Source organism: Hyaena hyaena, unplaced genomic scaffold (assembly GCF_003009895.1).
Source record: "Hyaena hyaena isolate Hyena2069 unplaced genomic scaffold, ASM300989v1 scaffold_315, whole genome shotgun sequence".
In the NCBI taxonomy this organism is placed as follows: Eukaryota; Metazoa; Chordata; class Mammalia; order Carnivora; family Hyaenidae; genus Hyaena; species Hyaena hyaena.
In genome coordinates this window covers 727,988-750,962 of record NW_024080948.1, presented here as the reverse complement: position 1 = coordinate 750,962, position 22,975 = coordinate 727,988, and the positions used below count along the sequence as shown (strand labels likewise).

At 38.4% G+C, this 22,975-nt stretch overlaps 1 protein-coding gene across 2 annotated transcripts in view; it reads right to left on the bottom strand.

The window, feature by feature from the left end:
* PIGU (phosphatidylinositol glycan anchor biosynthesis class U) overlaps positions 1–22,975 on the bottom strand; it is an 84,138-nt gene that overhangs the window by 48,209 nt on the left and 12,954 nt on the right. For both annotated transcript variants that reach the window (XM_039248717.1, XM_039248718.1), the window contains exons 2-6: positions 19,814–19,878; positions 10,188–10,247; positions 9,272–9,334; positions 3,402–3,511; positions 877–977 (exon numbers count right to left, since the gene is read on the bottom strand). In XM_039248717.1, coding sequence (XP_039104648.1) covers positions 877–977; positions 3,402–3,511; positions 9,272–9,334; positions 10,188–10,247; positions 19,814–19,878 — 399 coding nt within the window. The remainder of the gene's footprint in view (positions 1–876; positions 978–3,401; positions 3,512–9,271; positions 9,335–10,187; positions 10,248–19,813; positions 19,879–22,975) is intronic.

Genomic DNA, 22,975 nt, shown 5'->3' with positions numbered 1-22,975 from the left:
TTAATCAAAACTGTGATATAACTTCTCTAGGAAAATTAGTTGTAAGGGGGAAATGAAGATATGATACAAAAGAGCTGAATTTTTATTTCCCATATGGGAAGTACAATAGATAATGTCTAAAACATATAATTCATGAAATAGCAGTATGAGATCTTACTTAGAAATATGGAAGTAGGGTGCCCAGGTAGCTCAGTTGGTTAGGCCTTCAACTCTTGGTTTCAGCTCAGGTCCTCATCTCACTGTTCATGGATTTGAGCCCCACATCAGGCTCTGTGCTGGCAGCATGGAGTCTGCTTAAGATTCTCTCTTTCTCCATCTCTCTGCCCTTTCCCTGCTTGCTCACTTGCTTGCTCACTCTCTCTCTCTCTCAAAATGAAATCAATAAACATTAAAAATGTTTTGAAAAAAATAAATAAATAAATATGGAAGTAAATACCAGCAAAAGCCATGGGAGGAGAAGCAGAGGGTTGCTATTCTCATTATAAGCTTTTTTCCAGTTTTTGTTTGTTTGTTTTTTTCAAGTTTATTTGTTTATTTTTTAAAGTAATCTCTATACCCAACGTGGGGCTCAAATTCAGGACCCCAAGATCAAGAGTCCTATGCTTTTCCAACTGAGCCAGCCAGGTGCCCCACTGTTTGTTTTTTTTTTCCAACTCTGTTAACAGTAACTCTCTGATTAGTAGAATTTCAGCATCTTTTAATTTTTTTCTCTTAGCTTATCTAAATTTCCTGTAATAACCTTGTATTACTTGTGTAATTAAAAAAATATTCTTAAGTGTTGGATTGTTTTTTTCTTTAATCCACAGCAGAAGTGTTACAAAATCCTAAACAAATCAAGTCAGGGACTGAGCTTTGAGCTTTCTTTTGGGAGCTTACCTTTTATGGTGGTCAAAATGAAGAAGGCAATGAGGGTGTTATTGATGGCACAGGTAGACTTTGCAACACAAGACAAGACCGTGTAGGGATTTAAGAGATAGCTGGGGGGAAAAACATACAAAATTGGCATCAGTAAGTCCAGTCAAAGGACCAGGGAGTCCTGGCCACCACAGGCAGGCAATTCAAGAGATTTACTAAAACCATACTTAAGGGAAGGCAACTTCTTAGAAATGAGGTCTCTTAAGTAAAGAGAATGAAATGGTGTTGGTACCAGTGAACATACAGAACATTCACTGCCTGTTCCATGCTCTGTGGTATATCATCACAAAGATCCAGTAAACTAGTGATACCATTATTCCTCCAAGAGGAAACTGAGACTCAGTGGTTAAGTAATTTGCCCAAGGTTTCACAAGTTAATAAATACATTCAAAATCAGGACCTTCTGGCTCTAAAGCCTATGTTCTCTCTATTATTTCAGATTTCATAAATGATAAAATCTTACCAACTCCTACAGAGCCAGATATTTTAGGAATGGCTACAGTTGTCTCTGAAAACCAGGAGGTAATTTTTCCTCAATTGGGCTCCTAAGCTCTGACACAGGTTAACCCCCCTTTCTTCTGAGATGTCAGAGTTGCTTCGGTTTAGCCCTCTGGGTAGTCAAGCCAGATCCCAAGTAAAGGGTAAATGTCTGCTGAATTCAATGAGCTGGTTGTCACAGAACTTCATAGGACATCTTGAACTTCTACTGGGAAGAAATTAAGCTCAAAAACCTAGTCTTTTCTTGAGATGGGAAGGAATGGACTGAGAAATGAATTTACTGATTTTTTAAATTTTTTAATGTTGTATTTATTTCTGAGAGAGAGAGAGAGAGAGACAGTGTGAGCAGGGGAGGGTCAGAGAGAGAGGGAGACACAGAATCTGAAGCAGGCTCCAGGCTCTGAGCTTGCTGTCAGCACAGAGCCCGTCTCGGGGCTCGAACCCACTAACTGTGATATTTTGACCTGAGCCTAATTTGGATGCTTAACCGACTGAGCCACCCAGGCGCCCCTGAGAAATGAATTTAAAATGCTGATTAGGGAAATCTTATATAGTCAAAATAGATTATTATTTTATTTATTTCTATCCTGCTTCTACAGAAGATTCAAGGCAGCTCAAATGAGAACAGATAAGAAAAAATAATAGCAAAATAAAAATAGAAACAAAAAAATCAAGACCAGGAAAAGCATAAATAAAACAAAACAAAACAAAAAAGGCCAGGGAAAAAAAGACCAAATGGGTTTTCTACAGCACTGTAATAATCAGCTTCAAATCTGGCTCTGAGTTTCCTGGCAGACAAAGTGAAAAGGGAAACCAGTTACATAATTCTGATTATTAGATAGGAAGAAACATACCAGTGTTTCAGGGAAAGATTAGAATTATTATTCACCAATAAAGACCTTAAATCCAATACCTCCCAGGGCTGTAAGATTAGCAGTTCTAAAGCCAAAGGCCCAGAAATTGTTGGTGTTTTTTTACAAGAATTACAGATGGGCTTGTTATACAACCTTTAAAGAAATGGCTGGTGCTATTATAAAAGTATCCCCAGGAGATAAATTAGTCCATAAGGGATTCATAAATGTTGCTAAACCTCTGGTTCTAATTAGGTAGTTCCTGCCAGTATTTCTGAAATACATAGAAATAAAAGTTGTTTGGTGGGAGAGGGAAAAAAAGCCATTTCTAAGTAGCAGGTGATGTTCAAGAAGCAGCTGCAGAGCCACCTAATACTGAATAGGAGATTCACATACAAACAGAGGGTTGAATAAGCTGTCCTCACAAGCCCCTTCTAATTCTGAAGTTCTAAGGTCATGTTTTTCAATGAGGAAACTTGTCCGTCTTGTTTACAGTATATCCCTAGAAGCTAGTATATTATTCATATTTAATGACTATGAGTTGACTGAATAATTATTCACATTTGCCTATCTCCGGAATATAAACGGGAATAACCTGAAAAAATTAAACTTCCTGGCAGAACTGAGTACTCCTAGAGAATTCTTTTAAAGAGCTTCAATAAGTTCCACTCTCCCAGACTGGTCATCCAGCTGGGATGGGTCTATCTGGCTATAGTTTTCTAAACTACCAATGGGGGACTAGGGGACCAATTGTATTTAAAACATATGAGCTGCTCAAAATAAAATAATGGCCATATAAAGATCAGAATTTTATTCAATCCATATATACAATTAAAGAATTTTTTTTTTAAAGAAACACGGGTTACAAGTAGGCTGGAGCCCAGATCAGCATGGAGTGAAAAAGCATTTGTGAAGGGCTGATTGTGCATGTCCCTGTGTGAGGCTTTGTCCCAACAGAGACAGAATGGCTCTGTCTGTTTTGCTGGCCAGAACCCCAGTTGTGCAACAGAACCACAGCAAGTACTTGATGACTAAGACCGCAGATCTCCAAAAATACAACAAACAACATGAGAAAGTCTCATCAGATTTTCCTCGCGTTCACTGGCACCGAGCCCTGTTTTGTCAAAGAATACTTACAACAGGGCCACTTTCAGAGGGATGTAACGCATTTCCATAGGGGTTCGGATGAGTTCGGCCACATCTGGGGCATACTGGTCTAGTTCTAGGAGGAGTTTCTGCTTTTTAAACTGGAAAAAAAGGAAAAAAAAAAGACAAAGCACATTACTTCCCATTGCTTTTAGAATGAAAACAGTGGTCCTTCCATGGCCCACATGCCCCACCTGGGCTGGCCCTACCTGTCCAGGCTCATCTCACACCCACCTCCCACTTCTCCTCTCACTTTCTGGGTTCTGGCACCATGAACATGCCATACCCCTCCTGCTCCCAGGCCTTTGCATTTGAATAGGAACAACCTCTTCTCTTTGCTGGTTAGCTCCCACAGAGTTTTTAGATCTCAGTTAAATCATTTCTTCCTCAGGAAGGCACACTAACCCCCCTCAAAGTAGGTAGAATGTCCCTATTAATACACATTCTTTCATACCGCTGTTCATAGTTATGACTTTTTTATTTATGTGACTAATATCTGTCTCCATCACTAGACTATAAGTTCCGTGAGGACGGGGACCATGTTTATTTGCCAATACCTGGCACAGTGAGCAAACAATAAATATCTATTGAGTGGCTGAATGAATAACTGGCAAAGCAATGTTCCCAGCCCTGTTGAAGAATTATCATGAGTGGCCTAAGGACTCCAAAGTTCCATCAGCAAAGCAAAATATTTTCATGCAAAGAAAAATGATCCCCTGAATGCCACAGTATCCCAGGTTTTCTTCCAAGTTCTCCTGTTTCAAGTTTTTGACTTCTACAGAGGGAGTGGGGAATAGCCATGATGAAGAAAAGGAGGAGGAGGGCTTGGTGTGCCTGGGCAGCTGGATAGTCTGGAGGGAGGGAGATGGGGGTGGAAAGCTCTTGCCTTCCCTGGTGTGTCCCAACAAGTTCATGGGTGTGCTCCAGAATGAAAAAAAGGTAGGCAACCCTATAAGCAAACATGGGTCAGACTATAGATGGAAAAAGCCTCTGAACCTAAAATGGGTAGCCTTGCTGATTTAATAACCTGAGAATCTTATTTTGACAGTATAAATTCAATGCTGCAATTGATTATAAAAGAGAGCACTGCAGAGGAGCCATGCAGTATCTGGGCATGATTAAAGATTTAATGATGAAAAAGGCATGTACAGAATATATATTGCACTGTACCATTTACACAAAGTTAAAAGCATGCAAAATAATACTACGTATTATTTAGGGATATGTACAAAAGTAGTAAAAGTTAAGGTCCTGTGTGGAGATGATAAACACTAAATTCACAACAGTGGTAACTGGTGAGAGGAAGAATAAGGAGATGAAAGTCTCTGAGGCAACTTTATGTGTAATGTTTCATTTTTTAAGCTGAAGTAAGTTCACAGTGCATATTATTCTTTACATATTTTTGCAAGTCTTAGGTATTTCAGAATTTTTTAAATGGAAAATTTAAAAAGTTTTTAAAGAGCCATATTTCAATTCAAAAGAAAATAGAAAAGTTATCACAGGAACACAAGTAAACACTTATTTCTGGCATAGATTTAGTAGTAGGGGGGCCTGGGTGGCTTAGTTGGTTAAGCGTCCGACTTTTGCTTAGGTCATGATCTCGCGGTTCGTGGGTTCGAGCCCCGAACTGACTGCCAGCTCAGAGCCTGGAGCCTATTTCAGAGTCTGTGTCTCCCTCTCTCTCTGACCCTGAATATATATGTATATATTCAGCAGCCTTGACAATGATGAGATTTAAAACTATCATAGGAGAGGTTCAAAGCGGCCTAAAAGGAAATTACCTGGGTGCACTGTCTCTGTGATATTGATCACTTCATACACAGACGCCTGTGCACTTTTCCATTTGCGTGTTGTATTTCAATAGACATTTCTGAATTAAAAAAAAAAAATCTCCAGGGTGGAGTTTTCTTTCCCTTCTAACCACTTCTCTATGCGGCCTCTCCCTGTCCTTTGCAAGATTTGGCTTTACAAGGACATGATTCCCCTGCTTCAAATAAAGAGCTTTTTCTAATCGTTGAAGCTGTGTCTATACCTACTTGCATCCCCCAAAACTAGGGTGTCCGAAGGTGGAGGAGTGAATACTCCTCTCCCACCAAATCTCCCACTGTTAGCCTTACCACATTCCAAGTTCAGGAGCCTATGCTCCCAATTTACAACCCTCTAATCATATTAAGGGGAGACAGGTTTTTATCACTTCCTCTCAAACCACAAGCAACTTTTTAACACGAATTCTGAGTTCCAAATAGAAAGTACAATCTCAGCAAAGGACAGACTAGATGAAAAACACTGCTTTTGTTAAGTAAGGTAGATGTGACATGTGAGAATCCACTGGTCCTAATCAATCAGCATTCATATTCCATAGGTTAACAGCTGGAGATGAGCTGGGGATGGAACCCACCTTTGCATCATATTTTTCCAGATGGGTAGCCTTGCTGATTTAATGACCTGAGAACGTGTCTGAGTGTAGACATGGTTGTGTTACCAGGCATCTGGTCTTAAATCCTAGCAGGACTAAAATGCTTCCATATGCAATGGGCCCATTCTGACAAAGTAGGGGAGATTTGGGCAAGACATGTGCTGATACTCTATCCACATCATCAAAATCTGCCATTCAGAATGAGTTACACAGTGTAAATAAAACTCTTGTTGTGACCAAGAAACCTAATGTTCCAGTAGGCTGAATTCTGAGGATGGAGAAACAAAACTATTCCAAATTTCAATTCAGTCTTGGTGATAACAGAATGTTTTTGTGTGCTAAAAAAACAGGGTATCGGGGCGCCTGGGTGGCTTAGCCGGTTAAGCGTCCGACTTTCGCTTAGGTCATGATCTCGCGGTTCCTGGGTTCGAGCCCCGCATCGGGCTCTGTGCTGATTGCCAGCTCAGAGCCTGGAGCCTGTTTCAGTCTGTGACTCCCTCTTTCTCTGACCCTCCCCTGCTCACACTGTCTCTCTCTCTCTCTCTCTCTCCTAGAAATAAATAAAAAAACATTTAAAAAATGATAAAAAAAAACAGGGTATCAACAAGAGTTCATTTGGTTTTCTCTCAACCTCTTTAAATCACACAAAGAAAAAAATTCTTTGTTTCCATATAAACTCAAATAATAAACAAATGAATTAAAATTATCATTACTCTAAATTAAAGATATCTCTTCTACTGACACTGAAGCCTAACTTTGTTAAGAAACATTTCATTTATGAAACCTAGCTTCATTACTTACCCTTAAGCTTCCCCCACCATTAAAAAATTGTTTTAATTGGGGTGTATGTGTGGTATTTTTATGACACTTGAACAGGAAAAGAAAGAGTACATATGATGCTGGCATTTCTAATCAACTTCCACCAAAACACATTTCAGTTTTACATTTTGGTTGAAAAGATCTGGCTGACTGTGTTCTTAAATGAAAGCTACCAACCTTCCTTTGGATATTCACACATATCACATCTATACTGTGTGTGTGCGCGCGTGTGTGTGTGTGTGTGTGTGCACATGCATGTGTATACACACTGACAGACATAGATCTACTTTTTCCCTAGTGTTTTTTATTGAAAATTTACAAACTATAGAAAAGTTGAAAGAATAATTCAATAAAACACTTAGATCTACTAATTTTGCCACATTTTGCCACATTTCCTTTATCTCTAAACACACAAATATGCAAATTATTTTTCTTTTTTTTAATATTATTTTTAACGTTTATTTACTTTTACAGTGAGCAGGGGAGGAGCAAAGAGAGATGGAGACACAGACTCCAAAGCAGTTTCCAGGCTCTGAGCTGTCAGAACAGAGTCCAATGTGGGGCTCAAACTCACAAACCATGAGATCATGACCCATAATGAAGTTGGACCCTTAACTGACTGAGCCACCTGGGTGCCCCACGCAAATTCTTTTTCTGAACCATTTGAAAGTAAGCTGCGGATATCATGACACTTCACCCCTAAATATTTTAGCATATAACTTCAAAGAACAAAGACTATGGTCTATATACACAATCTATCTTGGGGAAGAAAATAACCATTGCTATTTATCTCTGCATTCCTCAGCTTATGAATTTCACACCCAATTATATCATCTCTAGCCCTCAAAGGAATCCTGTTGAAGCATTTCACCTCAGTCACTACAATTGTCTTTTCTTTTCCAATCCTACTGAAATACAATTGACATATGATATTGTATAAGTTTAAAATGTACAATAAGATTTGATACATGTACGTATTGCAAAATGATTACTGCAGTAAGGTTAGGTAACACATCTATCACCTCACATAATTCCTGTGCTGGGGGTGGGGGGGGTGGTAAGAAGATTTAAGATATACTCCTGTAGCAAGTTGCAGGTGTATAATATTGTTAACTATAGTCACTATGCTGTACATTAGATCTCCAGAATGTACTCATCTTACAACTGGAAGTTTGTACCCTTTGACCAACACCCTCCAATTTTCCCTACCTCCAAACCCACCCCCTGTCAACCATCAATCTACTCTGTTTCTAGGAGTTTGGCTTTTTATTTTTTTGTTTTATAGTTTATTTAAAGTAAGCTCTACTCCCAAGGTAGAGCTTGAAATCATGATCTTGAGATCAAGATTGCATCTTCTACTGCTTAAGCCAATCAGGCTCCCCAGTTTTACTTTTTTAGATTCCACATATAAATAAGGTCATATAGCATTTGTCTGTCTGATTTATTTCAGTTAGTATAATGCTCTCAGGTTTATCTATGTTGTCTCAAATGCTCCATTGGTTTAAGATGTACACTCTCTGGTCTAATAGGCCTATTAAGTCTATAAATGGACTCCAAGTTAAGAACTCCCAATCTAGATATTTTATAAATCTCTTTGAGGTCCATAATTGTAGAATTCACCAGCTTTGTTACTAATGACCAGTGCCACAGAAAGGCAGACTGCTACTTCTGATTCTATTGCTTGGTAACAGAAGTGAAAATAAACCGCAGACACCACCAGTGGGATGCAGCCTTCTCTCTCCCCAGTCTAAATTATCTCAGTGGCTCCCAGCCAATCAAGGAGGACTGCAGCCAAGTTTTAAAATAACTACATGGATAGTACACATGGTTAATCTGTTAACTCTCAGAACCCAGGAAAATGAAAATGGTCATGATATACCATTTCCCTTGGCTATTACATATGGATTAAGACTAAAGTTTACATCAATACTTTCTAGACTGGTGGGATACCAGGTGGCTCAGTGGTAAAGTGTCTGACTTCAGCCCAGGTCATGATCTCATGGTTCGTGGGTTCAAGCCCCATGTCAGGCTCTGCACTGGCAACATGGAGTCTGCTTGGGATTCTCTCTCTCTCCTTCTCTCTCTGCCACTCCCCTGCTTGCTCACTATTTCTCTCTCTAAATAAATAAAGAAAGAAATAAACTTTAAAAAAAAGATTACATCTGATTTTAAAAACCCAAAACTTTCTACAGGCATTTACTACATGCCAAATTTTCCAAATAAGATTAATTCTCTGTAGGGAAACAGAAACTACACTGGGAATCCAATTTTACCTCAGGTATAACACAGTGAGTTAAAAGCTGTACTCATGAAAGGAAGATTACTAGGGGCCCTCATTACTATAATTGTAGTTCAGCTCTGCTCCAGAAAGTCTAAAGTTGCAGGTGAATGGATATTAAGCTACAGAGATTAAACTGACATTTCTGTGTCCATTAGTGAAGCTGTCTTGTTGGTTTAGGTTTGGCCATGGCAGGGCTGGCTTAATAGGCCAGAAGCTTCATTCCTACTTCTTAGTATTTTTAAACAGTTACATCCCTAAGTACATGACCTTTGATTTTCTGTAATAACAGAGACCAGAAGGCTACTAAAAAATTCCACCAGTTTGTCTCACCCACTGACTACTTACCACGACTTTATTGAAGTCTTGGATTGCAAAATACAGGGCAATGGCAGTGAGTGCATCAGTTACCTGTCAAGAGAAAGAGAAATGATAGTATAAGAGTGAGGAAATGCTGCCACCTTGAATGGTGGTGTGTTATTCAGTATGAATTCGTCCAGTTAGGCAGAACTTCAACCTTCACTCTGACTACCCAAAGATAAAGCCTTTCAGGAAGATTTGACTGGAAAACTTTAAGGATTAGGGCCCATCAAGGCTTATGTAACCCTGGTGTACCACATCTGTTCTTTAATTGCAAGTTACTTAAGTTTTCTATAAAGTAGTAATAATACCCAATAGTTTGCAGGCCTGATATATGTCAAGTGCCGAGCACTAAATAAGTCCTCAATAAACAGCAGCCATTATAATTATGGAATTATTATAATTAATTAAGGAAGACCTCAGCTGATCTCCTACTTGACTCAGATTTTCAACTTTACATTAGGCAAGTGTTTCAAATTACTGTCTCTCAAAAAAGCCCTGTCATCTCAATGTTGAAGGTCACTACCCCTAAAAGTCTCATCAGGCCTATCTCCACTGCATGGAATCTCTTGGCAGAATGCTTAGGAAAGTCAGGATACCCTCTACACTGGCACCACAATTAAAGCCAATCATAGAATCTTGGCACTAGAAAGTTTGAGACTACATAGTCCAAAAATCAAATTTTAAAATTATAAGGAATAAGAACTGGTCAGATGTCAGAGACTACTTCCCATACTTCCATAATATATCACAGTTTCCTTGAATTCAATTAGAATAGGTTTTTGTTTTTATACTCTGAGAAACTCCTAAGTTCCTAAAAGATAATTTTTCTTAAAAACAACAAGATACTCTATAGATACTCTAAAGATATATACATGTTGATTGCAGGTGGAAGGTTACTTACCATAAATACCAATTCAGCATAGTCAATCAGGAAATGAAAGAGGTATATTATTAATGGAGTCTGCAGGAGAAAAACAAACAAACAAACAAACAAATTAACTTAAACCTTACTATTATCAGTTTCAAGAGAAGTAAAGGTATGAGGTAAACTTTAGTTCTAAGGCATATAGAATAGCCAAGGGGAACTCTATAGGAGACCAAGATTTCTGAACCCATAAAATAAATTGGGAAATGTTTTCCCTTCTTCTGTCTTCTGAAATGTTTTATATCTCATAGATCTCTCTTTTTTTCTGTTTTCTATCCTTTTCTTTCCAAGCTTTAGTCTAGATATTTTCTATAGACCTATCTTCCAGATCATGAGTCCTTTCTCGTTTTTCTTAAAGATTTTTTTTTTAATTTAAAAATTTTTTTTGTTTATTTTTGAGAAAGAGTGAGAGCAAGAGCAAGCATGCATGCATGGGAGAGTGACAGAGAGAGAAGGAGACAGAGAATCCCAAGCAGGCACTCATGAACAGTGAGATCACGATGTGAGCTGAAATCAAGAGTCGGACACATAACCAACTGAGCCACCCAGGTGCCCCAAGACTTTATTTATTTTTTAAGTAAACTCTACACCCAACCTGTGGCTGGAACTCACAACCCTAAGATCGAGAGTCACATGCTTTACTGACTGAGCCAGTCAGGTGGCCCATGAATCTTCTCTTTAGCTTTGTGTAATCTGTAGTTAAATTTGCCTATTGCATTCTTAATTTGCTACTATGTTTTCCAGTTCTAGAATTTCCATTTGATTAATTATTATATATTCCAGTTCCCTGGAGAAATTCTCTACCTTGTCACTTATTTTTTGTGCATATTAATCACTGACCACAGTTATCTTACAGTCCAAGTTTGACAACTCTGATATCTGAATCACCTGTGAATCCTTGGTGCCCATTTTTTTCTCTTTTATTATACTTGGTAACTTTCGACTGAATGATGGACATTATATATGAAAAATCGTAGAGGTTCTGGATAAGGCTATTTTCTTCCAGGAAGGATTTCTTTAAATTTCTGGCAAGCAATTAAATAGAATAGCATCACCTTAATCTAATTAGAGTTTAGCTAACTAAGCTGGATTTGTGTGTGTGTGTGTGTGTGAGAGAGAGAGAGAGAGAGAGAGAGCACAAGCAAGCAAGAGAGAGCACAACTGGGAAAGAGGGGCAGAGGGAGAAAGAATCTCAAGCAAGCTCCATTCTCAGCATGGAGCCCTATGCAGGGCTCAATCCCATAACTCTGGGTTCATGACTCAAGTCAAAAACAGGAGTCAGATGCTTAACAGACTGAGCCACCCAGGCACCCCATTGATTTGTTTTTTTAATAGTCTATATGTCATCTACCCTTATTCCTTCTTTCAGTGTAGCCCTTCTGAGGGCCTAACTGGAAGCCAAGACATTTACCAGAGCCCTTCAGCCTTGGTTGGCCATGCATTTGACTTTTTTTATTTCTCCAGCACTGTGAGACTGCCAATAGCTCTACTTAGCCTCTTAACAGCCAATTTCTGTTTTTTTTCTCTGACCTCAGCCTATGCCACTTACAAATTGATAAATATATCGGGAGAAAGCAGCCCAGACTGTCAGTCTCACATTTTGTATTTTCCTCTCTGGGATTGCAGCCCCTCAGTAATCCTGGCTATCTTGGTGCTTTCCAATACCACCAAACAGATTCTTTTTTTTCCTATCCATCCTCCTTTCCTAGTTTTTCTTGGCTGGAGGGTTGATCTGCTACTATAACTCAGTTCACTAATCCACCAGAACCAGAAAGATAGTGCATAACTCGGTTTTAGTGAGTTCTTGCTGGTGACTCAGGAGCACCTCTTTCCAATGCCCAATCACATGCAAAAATATATCCTATAATATTGCAAAGGTCACTAACAGGCTTTAAATTCAGGTTCCACCTGTGTACTTTTCCCTTCTAAGCTTTAGATTCCTCAGCTACAAAATAAGAATAGCCACCTATTTTGGGGCACCTGGGTGGCTCAGACAGTTAAATGTCTGACTTTGGCTCAGGTCACTATCTTGTGGTTTGTGGGTTCAAGTCCCACATCGGGCTGTGTTAACAGCCCAGAGCCTGAAGCCTGCTTCAGATTCTGTGTCTCCCTCCCTGTTCATGCTCACGCTCTCTCTCTCAAAAATAAACATTAAAAAAAAAAAAAGATAGTGACCTATTTCACTGGGTTCTTGGGAGGAGTAACTGATAATGGGTACAAAGTGCTTAGCACAGTGCCTATACAGTAAACCTGAGTATGTTAGTTACCTGACATCAACTTTTTACTTCCTTTTGAAAACAAGGGCATAAACTTTGCCTTTCAAAGTTCTAAAAGAACTAAACTTCTTACAACTATCTACTAATGGATTCTTTTTTGCATTTATCTTTGTCAGTAAGAAGTAGTAACTTGATATTTATATTACCAAGAGCCTGCTTTCAAAGTGCTTTGATGCTTCAGATAGTTTAGAGTGGCACTAAGTAGGTCTCAGAAATGACAGAATAGTTCTCAAAAAGCCTATCAGCAAATGGGCTGGTTTCTGCAATGAACTAACATGTCCACAGTAGTTAGTTTAACTGTATATCAGATTATTATAGAGAAGTATACACTGAATATAATTTGTCTTCATGCTACATTTCCATGTGAGTGACCATTCCCAGTCAGGATAGGGCAAATTTTGGATGAAGTCACAATTTTACGATCAGTACTTGGCTAAACATAAAATAGAAACATTTGTTGAAGATAGTCATAAAATCTGATGTGGTTGCCAAAGTTCTCTTTTTCTCTCCTGTGCAGATTTTTCTTCTCCCTTTTTACATATTCTTACTTTTCCCTAAGAACTAGATAGTAAAATCAGTTGAAGATTAAAAAAAGGGGCGAGGAAGGGAAGGAATGATGAGCTTTCTCTTCCAAAGTACTCTTTTCATTTGGCTTGACATAATTTTTTTCTTTTATTTTGGAGAGAGAGAGCACAGGTGGGGCAGAGGGGCAGAGAGAGACAGAGACAGAGAGAGAGAGAGAGAGAGAGAGAGAGAGAGAGAGAGAGAGAGAATCTTAAACAGGCTCCACAGTCAGCATGGAGCCCAATGCAGGCTCAATCCCATGACCTGGGCCAAAATCAAGTTGGATGCTCAAGCAACTAAGCTACCCAGGCACCCTTAATTTTATTTCTTTATGTTTTATTATTTAAAGAAACTATAGTAGCTCTTAATTTATGAACATTGAGCTTACAAGCAAATTAACCAATATTCAGGAAAGAGGAGAAAGGGACTCCAAGTTTGAGGTCGTCCCTACTATGTTTGGAGGAAGCAATTGTTCAGTCCTAATGGGGTTATCTTACGCAAGTATAGTTATCATGGCTTCTTATAGCTGGAAAATACTACCTCATACCATTATCCCCTTTTACTCACACACACACACACACACACACACACACACACACACACACAATGAGGAGTAAGAATATGTCCTAGGCTCTCTCACTGTAGCTAAGACTGCATTCTCCCAGAGAAACATTTTAAATAATGGTTAAATGGCTAGATTCGGCTCTTCCATTCATTCATTTGACATAGTCTTCCAGAAAGGACTATTTCACATCTTCCCCTGTCCTCAACCTCCAACTTTCCTCCCCACTTCTCACTTTCATCTGACAACTTCATTTCTTATTTCACTGAGAAAAGAAGCAATTAAATGAGAACCACCTTATTTTCCCACTACACATTGATCAACTTCCTTTATCTATACCTATACTCTTTATTAACAGAGGAACTTCCTTTTTTCTTACCTGAAGTCAAATTCTCCCCTTGTGAAATGTATCCCATTCGTTCCTGCCTCTTCAAAGACACTGTTCATTCAATTATTCTCTTCCCTATATCATCAGCTTCTCTATCCACAGGATTATTCCCATCAGCAACCATATATGCAGATTCTCATTTATTTTTGCTATTTTATTATTTTATTTTATTAAGTTTTGAGAGACCTTTTACATATTCTTTTTTTTTTTTTTAAAGTAGATTCTATACCCAATGTGGAGCTTGAACTCCCAACCCTGAGATCAAGAGTCACATGCTCTACTGACTGAGCCAGCCAGGTGCCCCCACATGTTTTTGGTTTTTTTTTTTTCATTGAAGTATAGTTGACACACAGTGTTACGTTAGTTTCAGGCATACAACATGGTGATTCAACAAGTTTATATATTATGTTATGCACCCCACATATGTGGCTATCATCTGTCGTCTCTCACCATACAATGCTATTACGGTACCTCTGACTACATTCCCCATGTTGTCCCTTTTATTCCAGAACTGAAAGCCTGTATCTTTCATTCCTCTTCACCCATTTTGCCCATCTCCCCCACCTGACTCCACTCTGGCAACCATCAGTTTGTTCTCTGTATTTATGGGTCTGTTTCTGCTTTTTGTTTGTTTATTCATTTGTTTGGGGTTTTTAGATTCCACTCTAAGTGAAATCATATGGTATTTGTCTTTCTCTGTCTGACTTATTTCACTTAGCACAACACCCTCTAGGTCCATCTATGTTGCTGCAAATGCCAAGATTTCGTTCTTTTTTATGGATAAATAATATTCCTCTGTGTGTGTATGTGTGTGTGTGTGTGTGTTCATGTGTGTGTGTGTGTGTGTGTGTGTGTGTGTGTGTTTCCATATCTTGGCTATCATAAACAATGCCACAATAGATATAGGGCAGATTGTCATGTTTAAAACTTTTTCACTAGATATTTGCCTTCAGCTACCATATAATTTCTCTGCCCTCCTTTAGAGCAAAACTCCTCAAAAAGGTTGTCAACTGTCTGTCTCTCAAGAGAGACAAAGCCCAAGACATAAGCTATAGGGTCTTTTATAACTTAACCTAGGATGTGACATATCATTATTTCTGCATATTTTTTATTGGTCATACAGGCTAACTCTGGTACGATTTGAGAGAGGACCACAACAAGTGTGAATGTCAGAAGGTAGAACTGAACTGAATCTGAACTCTTCTCACTGCCTAAAACCTGCTCCTCCCTTAGTATGCCTCGTCTCATTAAACAACACCACCATTCACTGTTTCTCAGGACAAAAAACCTCCTAGCCTTGAATCATATCCTTGAATCCAGTCTTGCTTTCATATCTCATATCAAATCTATTGACAAGTCTACTTCTAAAAGTATAACCAGAATCTAATTACTTTTTTTAAAGAATCACTTTTCACTTCTCACTGTCTTTCACTTTTCACTAATAACTCTTCACTATCTTTGTCATTACTACACTAGCCTCAAGCCACCATCATCCTGCTTAGACTACTGTGTAAGCATCCTTCCTAATCATTTTCCTGCTTGCCCCTAGAATCAATTACCCTCACAGTATCTACAGCAATATTTATTAAATGTAAAATAAATATAATCATTCCTCTCCTGGTTTAAAAGTCTCCATGTCTTCCAAGCATAGTAAAAACAAAATCTACTTGCTACTGTGGGCCACCAGGATTGGAGAAGGATCTCAAGATGGCTAGGCAAAAACTTTAAAAGGCATTTACTGAGTAGCCCTTGGGAAGATCATACCCTGAGACCAAAAGACCACTGTTAATTCCCTCAAGTCTTGGAATGAGACCCTTATAACCACACTGGCTATTAAACCTAAGTATCCACCTGCTATTGACTGGGCTTATACAAGGCCAATGTAGTAAAGGCTGGCTTGGCAAACGACTTTGAGAAGTTTAATGCCCTGAAGGCTTATGTGTCAGCATGTTGAGAAAAACGGAGATGTGAAAAGTTGTGCTGAGTTTTTGCCTCTCTCTGAGGCCAGGACTGAGGACTACAAGAGACTAGAGAAGATGAAGAACATAATTCCATTTGAGCAAATGACCATTGAGGACTTGAACGAATTCTTCCTAGAAATCAAATTAGACAAGAAGTATCCCAAATGACTTCCCCAGCCAATTGAGAATTTATAAATTTGAGTCTGGGAGGAAGCTCTGGCCTTCATATCATAAATTATGGATATTAAAAATAATTACATTAAGGATAGACAGATAGATATGAGAACCAACTCTTAACTATGTGTATAAAAAGTGCTACATAATCCAACTTCTAACTTCTTATAATTTGTCTCTATTATTCTCCTCTTTGCTCATTCTGCCTTAACACTGGCCTTCTTTATCCAATTCACAAATGCTAAGTGACTTCTCAAATCAGGGCCATCATATATGCTATGATGCTGGCTTCATTTAGATCTCTTACTGAAATTTCACTTCTTCAGAGTGCCTTCCATGAACACACTATCTAAAATAGTGACACATACATGACTGTCAACTCTTTTTTTTTTTTTTTAACATTTATTTTCGAGAGACAGAGAGAGATAGAGTACAAGCAGGGGAGGGGCAGAGAGAGAGGGAGACACAGAATCCGAAGCAGGCTCCAGGCTCTGAGATGTCAGCACTGAGCCCAATGTGGGGCTCCAATCCATGAACCATGAGATCATGACCTAAGCCAAAGTCAGACACTTAACTGACTGAACCACCCAGGTGCCCCAACTGTCACTTTTTTTAATTATCAAATTTATTTATTTTGAGAGAGTGACTGAGTGCAGGGAAGGGCAGAGAGAAGAGAGAGAGAATCCCAAGCAGTTTCTATGCTGTCAGCATGAAGCCTGATGTGGAGCTTGATTTCACGAACCATGACATCATGACCTGAGCTGAAACCAAGAGTCGGGCACTTAACCAACTGAGCCACTCAGGCAGCCCTGACTATCTCTCTTTATCCCTTTACCCAGTTTTATTTTTCTACATGTACTTACTTACCATTTAATTGAAATCTCACTTTTTTTAACCTTAGCTTTATGGAAGTATAATTAATATAAAGTAAACTATACATATTTAAAGCATACTAATTTTTAATGTTTATTTTTTTGAGAGGCAGAGATTGTGAGCAGGAGAGGAACAGAGGAGGGGGACAGAGGATATGAAGTGGTATCATATGTCGGTGCTGTCAGCAGAGAGCCCAACGTGGGGCTCAAACTCACAAACTGTGAGATCATGACCTGAGCCAAAGTCAGATGCTTAACCAACTGAGCCACCCAGGCGCCCCTAAAGTATACAACTTGGTAAGTTTTGACCTATGTATACATCCATGAAACCATCACCACAACCAAGATATTGAATACATCCCAATTCCCAAATATTTATCAAGTTTACTGTTCATCCCAAAGAACCAACTTTGTTTCAGTGATTCTCACCATTGTTTTTGTTTCATTTATTTTCACTTAGGTCTTATTTCTTTTATTCTGCTTACTTTGAGGTTCATTTATCTTCTTTTCCTAGTTTCTTAAGGTAGAAACAGAGGTCATCGATTTGAGCCCTTTCTTCTTTTCCAATATAGGCATTTAGAACTATGTCTTTCCCCCCAAGTACCGCTTAGTGACATCCCACATATTTTGATAGGTTGTGCTTTCATTTTCACTCAGTTCAAAATACTTCTTAATTTCCCTTCTGACTTCTTCTTTGATCCATGGGTTACTGAGGAGTATATTTTGCTTCCAAATATTTGGGAATTTTTCAGACATCTTTCTGGTATTAATTTTTTATTTAATTCCATTGTGGTCAAAGAATATACTTTGTATGACTTGAATCCTGTTAAATTTATTAAGCCTTGTTTTATGACCCAGAATATGGTCTATCTTGCAGATGTTCCATGTACACTTGAAAAGATTATGTGTTTTTGCTGTTGTTGGACAGAATGTTCTATAAATGTCATTGAGGTCAAGTTGGTTGACATGCTATCCCAGACTTCTACATCCTTGTTGATTTTGTCTGTTTGTCCTATGAATCCTTGAAGGAAGGATATTGAAATCTCTGGCTATAATTGTGGATTTGTCTATTTCTCCTTACAGTTCTGTCAGTTCCCATATATTTTGAAATTCTGTTATTAGGTGCATAAACATTAGGATTGTTATGTTCTCTGGAGAATTGACCTTATCATTATGAAATAGTCATCTATACTCCTGGTGATATTCTTTGCTCTGAAATCTGTTTCCTTTTTATTAACTTTTTTTTTCCACTCTCAAAAATGAGTACCATGAGGCCAAAGACCGTGTCCTGTTTTGTATCCCTAGCACCTACCAAGCAGGGCAGCTTGCATTTGGTATGTACTTAACAAATCTTTATTAAAAGACAGAAAGAAGAGAGGGATTGGAATACATATGTAGATATAGGACTAGGCACTAGGAATACTTAATGAAAGGTGCCAGCACTTGTTCTGAGGAATATATCATAGTATATCATAGGAACATATCATAGCAGATAAAACAAGTACAAAGACAATTTCAAGAGTATGATATGAGCATTAAAAGTATAAGCACAAGATGCTTGGGAAGATGCTCAGGAAGAACAGTTTCTAGAAGGAGGAAAACTCTAAGCTAATATCTAAACAGTGAAGCTAATCACAAAAAGAGGGAAGAATAGACCTCGATAAGGAGATAAGAACATGAGCAAAGACACATAGGTAAGAGGGAATACAGTGCTGGGGCATAATGAAAGTATGTGAGAACTCTCTCAAGGGGTTCCTATTCTGTCTAGAAAACACACTGCCCAAGCCTACTCCACACTGGGCCCTTGTGGCTAGTGGGCTATGCTTTTATATGCCCACACATATCTGTTCCCAATAACTGAATTGTGTGCTTATTAAGAGTCTTAAATTGTCCCTGTTTTTGCTAGCAGCTCGTATTATTGTGGTTCAATTAGATAGTAACACAAGCTAATGAATATGAATGCAAAAGCCAATTGGTATCTCCATGAGAACCAAGCTGAATGCTTTCAAAATACTAGACAGAAAAAACAAAAAACAAAAATAAATTTGTTCTCAAATGTGTATGAGGGAGACAACTGTAAAAATAAGGGGTTAAAATTTCAAATTAGAAAAGACTTCTGCTTTAAAATGATATCACCAATAGTAAGGGGAGGTGAGAGTAGAAAGAAATGTGGTTAATGTGGTAAGCAGGGCCCACAGGCCTTTGTACGCTCCCTAAGGTGTTTGGATTTTATCCTGAGTTCAGTGGTGAGCTGACAAAATCAGATTCACATTTCAGAAAGAGGACTCTCCAGAATTAAAAGTAAAGAAGCAAGACTGACTCGAGAAAGACTTGTCAGGAAGCTGTCGCAGGAACTCAAGCAAGAGATGATGGTGATGTATGAATGACTTTACCATTCTTAAGAACTAATTTTGTGGGTTAAATAGGCTTTTCTTACTTTCTAAGAAACCAGCATTGCTAACACATTTTTCATGGAAAAACATGTTCCAAAGAACCAATTACAGGCCAATTAGCATACAACTTATCTGTGCACTGGGAACTGTTTACAATTTATTTGCCAATAAAAATGGTAACTTCTACAGAAGTCTCATCTGCTTCTGTAAATCACAATCTTAAATCTGGATCATTTCCACTGCAATTGTGAAACCTCCTTCTTATGCAGAGGACATCTAAAAAAGGTCTGTTTCTAAATATGATTTTCAAAAATAGATTTTTTCAAATGTTTGTACAAAGCAGAGGTTAGGCTTTGGTATTTGTGACTATAAACTACTCTGAATACCCAGAAAAGAAAACAAGAACACTTACTTCATGAAATACTGCTCCAGAATACGGAGACACTCCCAAGTCCAACAGTGAGAGGCCTTCAACCACTGAAAAGTAAGACATCCAAGTTCACTTCATTTCATCCAAGTTCAGAGACATATGCAGATGGCCAAAGACAATGTGTTAGATACTCCCAGGAACAAGAAGGGCCTCACAGTTTGTCCAGCCCCTTTTACCTCATTCCCAACAAGTGGTTTTAAATATCGATTTGAACATTTCAGATGATGTGGAACTTTCTTCCATACAGAGCATCCATTTCCACTGTGGGGCAGACTCAGGAGAAAGTTTTATGTTAAACTATGAGCTTTCTTTGATCTCACTGTAATTTCCACTCACTCTAAAAAGTGTTTCCTGGGGCACCTGGGTGGCTCAGTCGGTTGGGAGTCCGACTTCGGCTCAGGTCATAATCTTGCAGTTCGTGGGTTCGAGTCCCATGTCAGGCTCTGTGCTGACAGCCAGCTCGGAGCCTGGAGCCTGTTTCAGATTCTGTGCCTTCCTCTCTGACCCTGCCCTGCTCACGTTGTCTCTCTCTCAGAAATAAATACAACATTAAAAAAAAATTTTTTTTAAGTGTTTCCTTCATGTATATTCTGCCCCATTCCCCAAAATGATAAGACAACAAATTAGATGCTGATAAGAAATGTTGTTGTTAGTGTGGGTAAATGGGCACTTTCATATGCTGCTTGTTTGAGTGACATTTGTATTAACTTCTCTACAGGGAAATATGTACTTTTTAAGTACTTTTGACACTGAAATGATTGTTCTTAGGGAAATTTATCTCAGAGAAATAATTGTATGTTCATTATGGTGCTCAGAGTATTAAAAAAATAAAAATAATCCCTTGGGGCACCTGAGTGGCTCAGTCAGTCAAGCATCTGACTTGGGCTTAGGTCATAATCAGCCCCACACTGGGCTTCACGCTGACGTGCAAAGCCTGCTTGGGATTCTTTCTCTCCTCCACCCCCTCTCTCTGCCTCTACCCCACTTGCACCCAAGCTCTCTCTCTTTCTCAAAATAAATATACTTAAAAAAATAATCCCAGGGGCACATGGTTGGCTCAATCGGTTAAGCACCCAACTTTGGGGCTCAGGTCATGATCTTGCAGTTTGTGAGTTCTAGGCCTGTGTCAGGCTCTGTGCTGACAACTTGGAGCCTGGAGCCTGCTTCAGATTCTGTGTGTCTCTCTCTCTCTGTCCTCCCCCACTCATGCTCTGTCTCCCTCTCAAAAATAAATATTAAAATAATACTAATAATAGTCCCAATGTCCATTAACAGTGATTTACCTAATAAATTATGATATATATGTATGTGGATGTGTGGATGGATACAGAGATAGAAACATTTTATAGTTAAAAATCTTACTATGATATAAATGAATAAATAAAATAAGTGGACAAGCAAAGAAAGCTCTTCCTTACAGAGAACTGTAAGGATCAAATGTAGAAGGAAAGATAGAAATAGAAAATCACCATTTGAAAGACCTCACAGTAATAACTGTGAAAGGCAAGATCATCAAGGGATGCTAAAATCAGTGAGGAAAAAAATATGATGAGGAGCCATATTTGCAAGGGGAAAAATAATTTTATATGGACAAATTTGGCACTCACTTAATCGTATGACCAAAGTTAACATCACCAGCAATAATGCTGAACAGTTCACACTGTCGACATCAAGTACCTCCTGAAATGATTCACTGAAATGGGGATAAACACTTCCGTAGTCCTTATGCCAAAAATGTGGTATCCTTGCCAAAAAAGCAGAAATTCAATCTAATCATGAGAAAACATCAGGAAAGCCCAAATTGAGAGACAAAAATAACCGGCTAGCGCTCTTTAAAAATATTAAGACTGAGGGGCGCCTGGGTGGCTCAGTCAGCTAAGCGTCTGACTCTTGACTTTGGCTCAGGTCATGATCTCATGGTCCATGAGCATGAGCCCATGTCAGGCTTTGCACTGACAGCTCAGAGCCTGCTTGGGATTCTCTCTCTCTCAAAATAAACAAATAAACTTAAAACAAATTTAAGACTGAGGAAGTATCCGAGATTGGAAGAGACTAAGGATATATAATAACTCAATGTAGTGTCAGATTGTGGACTCAATCTTGGACCATAAAAAAGACATTAGTGGTACAACTGATAAAACTTCAATAATAGATTAGTTATTAGTATTGTATGAATGTTAATTTTCTGGGTTAGGTCAGTGTACTATGATTCTGTAGGATGCTAAAATTAGAAGAGGTTGAGTGAAGGGTAAACAGGAATTCTTTACTATTTTTGCAGCTTTTTGAAAATCTAAAATTATTTCAAAATTAAGAGTTAAAATTAAAAAGTATATTACAGATATGCATTTACTGAAAGAAAGATGTCCATGAAGTACTCTTAAAAGAAAAGCAGGTCATAACACAGCATGTCAATATGATCAAATTTTATTTGAAATCCACATATTTCAATAATAACACTGAATGTAAATGGGCTGAATGCTCCAATCAAAAGACATAGGGTAGTAGAATGGATAAAAAACAAAATCCATCTGTATGCTGTCTACAAGAAATGCATTTTAGACTGGAAGTTACCTTCAGATTAAAAGTAAGGGGATGGAGAAATATATATCATGCTACAGGAAATCAAAAGAAAGCCGGAGTAGCTATACTTATATCAGACAAACTGGACTTTAAATTAAAGACAATAACAAGAGATGAAGAAGGACATTACATAATAGTTACAGGGTCTATCCATCAGGAAGAACTAACAATCATAAATGTCTATGCACCGAATATGGGAGCACCTAAATATATAAAACAATTAACCACAAAGAGAAACAGGCTCATAGATAAGAATGTGCTAATAGCAGGGGACTTCAATACTCCACTTACAGCAATGGATAGGTCAACCAGACAGAAAATCACTAAAGAAATAATGGACTTGAAAGACACTTTGGACCAGATGGATCTGACAGATATATTTAGAACTCTACATCCTGAGGCCAAGGAATTTACTTTCTACTCAAGTGCACATGGCACATTCTCCAAGATAGATCACATACTGGGACATAAAGCAGCCCTCAATAAATATAAAAGAATCGAGATCATACTATGCACACTCTCAGATCATAATGCTTTGAAACTTGAAATCAATCACAGGAAGAA